Genomic DNA, 10,479 nt, shown 5'->3' on the forward strand with positions numbered 1-10,479 from the left:
TAATATATATTATATAGTGATGAAAGTTCATGTGGGGATGATAAAATAGAAACAAGTTGGTACTTCAGCCAAAGAAAAAACAGAAAAAGATAAAAGAAAAAAAAAACAGCAAGTGGTCAGGTGGAAGGTACTTCAGCCAAAGGGAAAACAAATAAAAAAAGAGGGCAAAAAAAAACAGCAAGTTGGTCTGGTTGAAGTTATCATAATATCCCTGCCCCAATTTTTAAATTTTTCTGGATTGCAAGTTGACCCTCCTGAAAATAAAATGACTGATTAAATTATCATTTTGCTTCAAGTATAGTTCCCAACTCAAGTAATTATTTTTTTAGTTTGAAAGTCTTACAGATGACTCAAATAATAAAAAACTCACACATTTTCTAAGTTCCAAATCGTAGATGTAATTCTTATACGGTGTGATTTGCAAGTAATTCTACCTATTAGATACTTATTACCTTCTTAAGATCTTATAATCTAAAATTAATTAGTTAATTAAGAGACTGGATATTGAAGAGTGATATGCAAAATACGATACAAGCTTGATGAGATTGTTGCATGCATGGTGTCTCAAGTGCCATGAACATGCGGGTCCATTGGCCACCGGACCACCAGTAGTTAAAATAGAGTTTGTTTCAATTTGATAGAATTGGACCATACATTATTTTTAATTCACGACTGCCTGTGGTCCTTTTGATAGAAACTGTACCGTATTAATCAAATAAATTTTGTGATGGAACCTAAAATGCATAAATATTTCTCTATCGTTCGGGCCGGGATACGTTGATTCCATTTTGTGGTTGGTATATGATGTTTGTTTTTATCAAGTTGGAGAAATTTTAAGTTTGTTTCTTCGCTCTAAATAAGAAAAATAAAAAATAAAGTTGTATGGGGTTTTGGGTCGTTGAGTCGAATATATTACCAACTTGGACAGAAGCTTGATAATCTTTTCTTTGGAACACATATACAAAGGTACATAGAATAATTCATGAAAAATTATTGCGACCTTAATGTACATCACGTGGCATGCAAATAATATGGTATTAGAAATATAACTAAATATATTAATTATAACATATGTACAATAATTATTACATTATGTTGAGTCTAAAATTTATCATTATGACAAACAAAAATAATTATAATTTAGAGAATTTGTAACGTAGGCATATTTACCCTCACATCCAAAACATGTTATTTTCACAACTTTTCTCAAAACCAAGTAGAATATAATAATATATGGAGTTGCCAATTACGAAATGCCGATTGGGCGATCAAGTTGCAGGAGAGGCGTAAGCAATAGAGGATAAGATAAGCATTTACAGAGACCCAGATTCTGAATGTAAAGACAAATTTGAGAAAGAAAACTTGGACCAAACCTTTCATGCTTAATCTGTTAAATATTATATATATAGAATAAATATTCATTCAATTCATTTCATGTCTAATTAGCGTTTACTCTTCTATCTACTATATACAGACTCCTTCTGTTGAGGTATACCTCAACTTATTTATGTTGAGGTATGACCTTGTTGGGGCCCACACGAGTCGTTTTGTGTCGATCCGAACTGTTCGCAAGGATCATCTTCATTGATAGATCATCCTTGCAAAAAATTAGCCAAATCAGAAATCATTTGCCTATCTAACTTAGATAAAACAAATGGACGGTTTCATCGAAAATATTTGGTTCGTCCATTTATTTGATTAAAGTTAGATAGGCAAATGATTTCCGATTTGGCTAATTTTTTGCAAGAATGATCTATCTATGGAGATGTAAAAATTGAACGGTTCAGATCAACACAAAACGACTCGTGTGGGCCCCAATAGGGTATACCTCAACATAAATAAGTTGAGGTATACCTCAACTTAATGAGCCTGCTACTATATATATATATATATATATAATTTTATATGCACCACCCCCGAAGCCCGCCTTGTCTAACCATCTCCAAAATTTCTTTATTTATGGGTTAATTGTGGACTTATATATGTTTTTTTTTTTGGCCACTCTTATATATGTTACTTTTTTTTTTGATCAATTATATATGTTACTTTAACGTGACGTGAGACCCTTTTTTCCAAGCACTTGGAGCCAAAGGCTTGGACCCTTTACCCACATGATCATAGACTATACAATTAATGTGCATAGTTAATATATATTCTATGTGCCAGTTTGTTCATCACCTCGATTGATATGTTTTTCAACCTTTCATCCACTTGCTCTTTTTTTTTTTTTTTTTTGAAAATTTGTACCAAATGCTTTATTCAAGTTTTACCTTCTTCCTTCTAGATTGATTCTCCAGCTCTTTTAAAAAATTGCTTAGTATATATCACCGTCTTCCTTCCACTTGACATTTAATTTCATTATGCGTACACAATATATTATGGTGGGTACAGTATATCTCTAACAAGACCAATTGTAGCTTGGTATTGTTGTAATCAATCAAACGTTTTATTTTATTAACGTCCAAAGTGAGACTGCTCGTGGGCTTAAGTGATCATACCCGGCCATCAATAATTTTTAGTATTTAATATATATGCAAAAATTCTCTCGGCAGACATCGATCCGTTCTTTAACTAAAGAATGGATGGATATGTTTTATGGCTTTTTTTTCACCATTTGATCTTAAACTTGGCATGATTTAATTTTTTAGGTTATAAATTATCAATCAAAACGTATTTATTGATTTTAACTCTCATGATTTTGAGCATGAAATTAAATTTCTTTGAAATTTCAATTTTTTTGAGGTTTCGAAATATTACCGAAACGAAATTATTGAAATTTTGTTAAAAGTTTCAATTGTTTTAGTTTAAATTTCCAAAGAAATCGAAAATTATTTTGAAATTTTCATATTTTTTAACCCTCGAAATACGAAATTTAATTCATTAATTTTGAGTTCTTGTTCCTCGGTTAAAATTTAAGTTTTAACTCCTAAATCTTGGGCTACCGCAAAAAACTTGAGAGTTAATTAAAACCTAAAATATAACCTCGAACAATATTTCTATACCCTAAAATATAGAACCCTATACCCTCACATGCATGTTGAACCCTATAAAAAATGGCCTAAAAATTGACAAAATATTATAGAAATACTCATGTTCGTTCTTTAGTTAAAGGACATACGTCCTGTAAAGAGAATTTGTGTATATATATAAGGGGTGGATCCATGGCATATCATTTTTACACAAGTTTTCAATGAGGCCCACTCCATATAGGATTTCAATGATCCGAACCGTCTATTTTTTAGGTCCCTATTAAAAGATTATTCTTACAAAAAATTAAGTAAATCGGAAATTATTTATCTACAAAGATTCAATGGTCAACTAAATAAACACTTGAAATATTGGCCATTTAATCTTATATGGTAAATTGTTTTTGATTTGTTTAATTTTTTGCAAGGGTGATCTTTTAATAAAAACTTTAAAAATAAACGGTTCGGATCGTTGAAATCTGATATGGAGTGTACCCCATTAAAAACTTGTATAAAAAATAAAATGTCATAGATCTTTTTCCATATATGTAAGTCTTTCAGGAAAATAATTTGTGAGACAGCTACATTGAACAAGAAATTCAAAAGATGAGGTTCTCGATCTATGAATCTGATGCTCAACTTTTCCAAGATTGTGATGCCAAATGTTATTATAATTTTCAAATAAATGAGATTAGCAATAGTGCAAATGTTAAAATTAATTAATACCGTACAAATAATATTAATTATAACCCAACGTATAGATAACATGTGTACTACGATTGTTTCTTAATCAAACTATGCACTGCGCGAATATTAATGAACGAATATTTTAAAGATCCGAAGTGGTTACAAATCGTACCAACTTTGAGCTCAAGTGTCGTTGGATCGATATATGTATTTTTCTTTTTTGAAGGTAGTGGGATTTAATTAATTAAGTTGTTGAAGCACTTTTTTGTATGTTAATAATGTAAGGAGAAGAATATCTTTGTGAAGAGAAAATGAGCAAAATTAATGAAGTAAGGTACCATGCATCAATGATTCATGTGCTAGCTACGTGATGAATATATATTAATTTAGATCCAACCCAGCTAATACTTAGCTAGTTAAACAAAGGATCGATGAGCATAATATGCATACATTATCAATCCAATGACGTAGGTTAACGCTTTCAATTATTAATCTGTAATATTATTATTCATACTAATTTATAATTATTGGAATATATGCAGAAAAATTAATAAATATATGGTATTCCATATATATGTAATAGATTGAACTTTTAAGAGTAGCTATGTGCATAACTGTGAAGCAACAATAATTAAGCAACCAATGTCTTTAGATTAGTCTAGCTAGAGGTGAGTGTATAATTTACGTGGGAGATTTATTATTGTATATTATCGAACGCTCGCAGAGGATATTAAAATTACTTCATGCTTTCTTCACGGAGAAGAAAATATATATGATCCCAATATTTACATATGCAAGCGGTGTTCTTGTACTGTAGATGACGTAGGTTGATCACGACGGTGGAGCAGCAATATGAGCATTCATGCATGCACATGCACGGAAATTACACTCTCTGATCGACCTGTCTGATCAATTAATGGAAGTCTATATATGCATGCTTTTGAGCTTTTCCAAAATATTATTCGACAGTCTTCTCAATCTAGCTAATAAAAACTGATGAATTCGATATCAGACTACCAAAACATGTATGCCAGATTGCCAGGTATATATTTGTTGCACCATATTCATAGCCATGTGCTAATTTAACTACGTACAGCATGCTCTGTCATATATTACCAAAACATGCATTCAGTACTGGTTTCCTCCTCGATCTTGCTCGTTTCCTTTCGATGCATAAGTAGGCCGGGCATAGTGACCTTTAAAGGCCCTGAAGGCCAATCACCTCCATATATATGACGTTTTTTTAATAAATTACTCCAAAATTCAGATTTTGAAAATTTTTTAAGTTTTAACTGAAAATTTAGTCAAATAAAAAATTAAATAGAAACTCAATCTACTTGTGTATGCGTGTAGGAAGAAAAAAATGCACTACCGAGCGCTCAAGGATGCATATGCACATTTTTAAGTTGCACAAATGTCTTTTTTAAGTTGTAAATGCATCTTTTTAGATTGCAGATGACATGTACGTTTTAGGTTGTAGATGCAGCTTGTAGGTTAGGTTACAGATACAGCTTGTAGTTGCAGGTGCATCTATCGAACGCTGAGCAATTCTTTTAGGTTGTAGATGCAAGTTTTAGATTGCAGGTGCATTTGCTGAGCGCTCGATGAGAATTGTCAAGTGCTCGGTGAACAGTTTGGATTTCTAATTAATTTTTTAGCCGACTGGGGTTTGAGTTAAATTTCTTTCTCAATTTGGGTTTTTAATTAAAGCACCCGAGTGTATATTTTTTTATTATTTAACTGGCATCTATAAGTTAACATTACTATTTTATGAACTTATTCTAACCGATTTAATATTCCATAAGTGTGAGTTGTGACAGATTCTAGAATTTTAGGTTCATGATTTTAGTTTTGGTTCAGCCCACGTATGGTGTTTTAGGCCTAGGCGTCTCATATTTGGGTTTCAAGTCACTATTTTGGGTTCATGGTCTCTTTAGATCCGAACTTTTGACTATCTATATTTAAACTGTATTTCATTGTAATGAAATTTTGAATAATGATGAAAATTTGAAATGTAATTTGGAACTTTCAAAATTTTATTTTCAAATTCCTTTTAAAATTGATAAATCTCATCTTTTAATTCTCAAATAAGGTACTACTCTAATGCATTAACTTGAGATCCACCAAAGAGTTTTGAATCTCTAGGAGGGTTTGATATTTGGAGGCAAAATTAGGGTGGATAATGGTAACAATTTGTTCACAAGAACCTTGGTGGGTTGGTTACCTTGAGAATATACCCCTTTGTGTGCAACTTAGGCGGGTTGGAATTCAAGCTCGAGTTTGTATTCAGGTTTAAGCTTGAGTGGGCATGACCTCTACTCAAGTCCAACCTAAAAAATTTGGGTTGAGGTCGAGTTCGAGTTTAAGTGGATTTTGACTTTTTGAAACCCTATAACATAGGTTCAAATACCAAGTTGCACCCTTAGCAGCATCTGAACCATAAACGACAAGTCGTTTCACGGAATGACTCTGACAGTTATATCTGCGCGGTTAAAAAAGAGCAATATACGACAGGCTATATTATTATATAATTGAAACGAAACGACGTGGCGTGTGAAACGGGAGGAACATTCAACGAGTGGACAGCAATCGTTGAAGTTTCACAAATGGCACCGCGGTCTGACTCATCATAATTCTTGACTGCTTTCCCATTGTCCCTAAAATTGAACGAGAATTAGGGGTGGTGGGAGAGATCGGAGATCGCTCTTCTTCTCTCTCAAGAATTCGATCTTGTTCCACTTCCATTAACATATCGCCGAGAGCGAGAGCGAGAGAGACACAGAGACACAGACACACACACAAAGGGGGCAAATTTTCATGGATCAGATTTTGAACAAGGCGGGCTCCTACTGGTTCAGCCAGAAGGCCAACAAGGAACTCAGCTCTGTCGGCGATGATTTCAACGTACGCCTCTCTCTCTCTCTCTCTCTCTCTCTCTTAATTTAATCAATTATCATTGGCAATTCAACTTTTTGATCTGATTTAGATCCAATTAGGGTTCTTTTTTCTCTTATTGATTTCAATTCTGAAAGTTGAATTCTTTATATAATCTGAAGTTTCTGGGTGATCGTATTTTCAGAATTGTTATTTTAAATCATAAAGATGAATCCCTACATTTTACGATAATGTATATACTTTTCTTATTAGTTTTATGTGCATCAATAACATCTCAACAATTTCCAGTCTTTGGGCTTTGTTTTCGTCGCTTCGGTTTTTTTATTTATTTTTTTCTATTGAACATATTTTTACACTGACATTGTTTGTATAATGATTAGTCATTGCAATCCAGTATCGAAGGAGGGACCAAATGGTTCGTTAATAAAATCAAAGGTGAGTTTTCGCTGCTCATAATATTTACTTACTTTGCATGTTAAACAACCTTCATGTATGCTTTTATATGACTAACTTGTATAGTTTGAAGCAGAAAATTGTGGTCTTTGTTGTTTTGTTTCATGGTGTAAATTTGTTATCCGTTTCTTGGAGGGTTTTAGTATATTCCGTTATTCCTTTGGCATAAATTGAAGGATGCTAGTGAATTATAATAGGTTTGGCAGTGTGAAGTTCTGACATTAGTAAGTATAAATTCAGGGCTTAATTGGTCTCGGTAGCCACATTTAAAGTGAGTGATTGAGAGTTCCATGTTGAAGGAAGTGTGTTCCAGAGCCATATAGAACGACCCATTTTGCTTCAGGGGGGTTGAAGAGTTGTCATATGCTTGAACGGGTTGTTGCCTAATGCAGCAGGGTATAAGTATATGACCCTTTTCATGTGACTTTAACCTACTTGATTTTCAACGATGTTGTATGTGGAGTTCAAGATAGGGACTTGCGAACGGGGTTCCTTGAATATAACTTTACAAAGCAGAAGAATACCAGTGAGTATTATAAGTTGTATTTGCGCTGCCAAGGAGAGGAGAGGGGTGCTTTTATGGTCTTGATTTTGGGTTATATCTGCCCCAAAACCCAACCACCATCTTCATTGATGTACAATTAGCTGATTCCCTTGTCAATATTCTTTCGTACAGTTCTACAGTTTTTTCTGCTTTTTTTGTGAACTGAGTCATTGGATTAGCATAGTAGATTGAAAAGAATTGATTAGGTTTTTCTAATCCTTGTTTAGGTAGTCTTTAAATTGCCACAACATTATAACCTACAATAAGTGTTATCTTCACAGGAAAAATGCAGAAGCCATTGGCCGAGCTTCTAAAGGATTATGACATGGCAGTAGGAATCTTTCCTCGTGATGCTACCAACTATGAATTTATTGAGGAGACAGGAAAACTTACCGTCTACGTACCCACAGTTTGTGAAGTGGGCTACAGGGATTCATCTGTTTTGCGATTTTTCACCATTGTTACTGGATATTTGAAGAAAGGAAAGCTAGAAGACATACAGGGGATGAAGACAAAGGTGATTATATGGGTCAACGTGGCCAGTATCACATCTGAGGGATCGAAGCTCCATTTTCAAGCTGGGTTGAAGAGAACCAGGAACAGAGAATGTTATGAGGTTCTTAGGGATGGTATTACTGTAGACAAGTTTTAAAAAGGTCAAAATGCTCATCAGATATGATTGTGTAATTTAGTTGTTAGAGCTGTTGGACTCTTTGCTTGTACGAAAACTGGTTGAATCAATTCTCGTGTTTCTCGTGGACCTTGAATGGTGGTGATGTAGTTAATATTCTATGTTCCGTGTGGATTGTAGAAATTTTCATTAAGTTTAATGCAGTGATCAGACTCTATCATTTTGGGCAATTTCTGTTTGGACCCTTGAAACATTACATACAGATAGTACCACGCAAGTACAGGTACATGATTAAAACTTTAAACCGAAGTACAAGTACCAATATGTCCACGACCCACATCAAATAGCAAAAGACTAGTTCTTTTTCAGCAAAATCAGTTGGAACATGGGAAATGACCATTCCCCTGTTGATTGATAATTCATTTACATAATTGTTTTAAGCACACGTCAATCTGCACTATATAACCCATTAATCTAGTTCTTCCAGGTGAACTGATCAGACATTTACATGAACAAGGGATGGGAATGAGTGTCTAACTCAACTGCTGCTTCCATGGTGGCAGCTTGGAGTCTTCTGCTCTGCAGATGCAACAGTACTGATGTTGCTTGATGATCAGGTTCTGGAACTGTCACTGCCATTGAGTTCTTGAAAGAAGGTTTTTGATGCTTCATAAGTAGACCAGCATATTGCTGCTGCAGGGGCATGGAACATCATCCTGGGAATCCAACCTCTCAAAAGCCCATGATATCCATCCTTTGTAACCACACTTCTAATAACATCTCCTATGGAGCTACTAGAAAATCTGTCACATCCACAGACCCCCTGTGTAAAAAGAAAGAGTGAAACCTTGAGAAACACACAATAACTAGGTTAAGAAAAACCCCATTATTTAATGCCAACAAGTCTCTTGTAATGTTAGACAAGCATGTTCCAAGTTGGAATTGAAAGAAAAGAAGAAGTTGCATATGAAGTGGTGACCTGACACTGCAATTGGGTTTTGACAACATCAAGTGGGGTGGTGACGGCCGCAGCCAAAGCCCCAGCAGCTGCTCCGGCAGTGGCGTGAACCACCAGCTTCTCATCGCTAGCGCTCTCTGGCGACACCTCCATCAACCCTCTCTTTGCCGCCTCATACGTGGCGAAATGGACGGCTGTGAACGGCGCATTCATCACCACAGTCGTCCGATAACTCCTGTAAAAAGCTCCAACCCCTTCTTCAACCAACACCCTCTTCACGCAATCCCCAACTCCCTTATAAGGACTGCTCTGCAGCTGCAGCCTCTGCTTCACCATGTCCATGGGTGTGATCACAGCGTCGCTTGCAACGGTCGCGAACACTCCAGAAACCGCGTGTGCGGCGGAGCTGTTGGGGTTGCCACGTGTGAAGAACTCCTTGCACATCTCGTAGACCGAGAAATAGATGGCGTGTGCTGGCCCTGCTCCAAGTCCCATTGCGGCGATTCCGCGGTAGAGCCCAGCTGGGCCTTCGAGTTTGAGAATTGAGCCCAGGAACTGGCGGACGCCGATGGGCTGGACTGAAAAGGACCCACCCGAAATCTGCATCCGGGTCTTGAGGGTGTCGACCGGGAACATCGCCAGGTGCTCGACTAGGCCGGCGATGGAGCCGGCGATCATGAACTGCCCGAACTGAAGGCCGTCGTGGGTGGAGGAGGGGGATACCGATATTTCGGGGTGGAAGTCGTGGTGGGGTTGAGGGACGGTCCGAAATGTGGGGGAGGCATTGGTGGCCATTGTGAGGGAGTGGGGTGGTGGTGGAGAGTGAGAATGCGAAATGGGGTTGGACGGTTTATAAGAGGGACTGAATAATTGGGGTTTGGAGATCGCTTTCGGGTTGAATGGGAATTTTGGGTTGTCTCCATGCAGAGGAAGTTTTGGTTTTGGGAGGATTTAAGAGAAATGTGGTGTGGGATGTGAGACAGAGAAAGAAAGAGACCGAATTACACAAAGATCAGAAAAGAAAGAAAGAAAGAAAGAATTCATGTTTGAGAGATGAAAAAGAATCAGAATGATTTCTTGTTTGAAACTGAGAGAGATAGATACCCAAAAGGAGTAACTGGTTGTCCGTTACCAATACCATTTTAGTAGATTATACATTAATAAGAAATGGAATAGTATAGTAAATGAGCGTTAAAAAGTGTTTGTAATTGGTGACCCCAAAATTCATCTTCTTATTTGGTTGTGGCAGAGGTTGGATTCTTTCTAATGTCAAGTAAATTACAATAACTGGGAGTTCCATTCTTTCCAATCCAACCCAAAGTCCTTTTAATATAGTCTAATTCAA

The 10,479-nt window shown here is 36.0% G+C and overlaps 2 protein-coding genes across 2 annotated transcripts; one reads left to right on the forward strand and one right to left on the reverse strand.

The window, feature by feature from the left end:
- Positions 1-6,248: 6,248 nt before the first annotated feature.
- LOC147281384 (uncharacterized protein At5g01610-like) lies at positions 6,249-8,369 on the forward strand. The gene is made up of 3 exons (XM_086246130.1): positions 6,249-6,557; positions 6,929-6,983; positions 7,827-8,369. Exons 1-3 carry the CDS (start codon positions 6,471-6,473, stop codon positions 8,195-8,197), a joined length of 513 nt encoding a protein of 170 aa, XP_086102256.1. The 5' UTR covers positions 6,249-6,470; the 3' UTR covers positions 8,198-8,369.
- A 149-nt stretch (positions 8,370-8,518) lies between these two features.
- On the reverse strand, positions 8,519-10,164 carry LOC147281385 (uncharacterized). Its single transcript, XM_086246129.1, has 2 exons — positions 9,156-10,164; positions 8,519-8,999 (listed from the first exon to the last, which is right to left on the reverse strand). Exons 1-2 carry the CDS (start codon positions 9,927-9,929, stop codon positions 8,790-8,792), a joined length of 984 nt encoding a protein of 327 aa, XP_086102255.1. The 5' UTR covers positions 9,930-10,164; the 3' UTR covers positions 8,519-8,789.
- Positions 10,165-10,479: the final 315 nt, after the last annotated feature.

Source organism: Dryas octopetala, chromosome 6, assembly GCF_963921425.1.
Source record: "Dryas octopetala chromosome 6, drDryOcto1.1, whole genome shotgun sequence".
Taxonomy (NCBI): Eukaryota; Viridiplantae; Streptophyta; class Magnoliopsida; order Rosales; family Rosaceae; genus Dryas; species Dryas octopetala.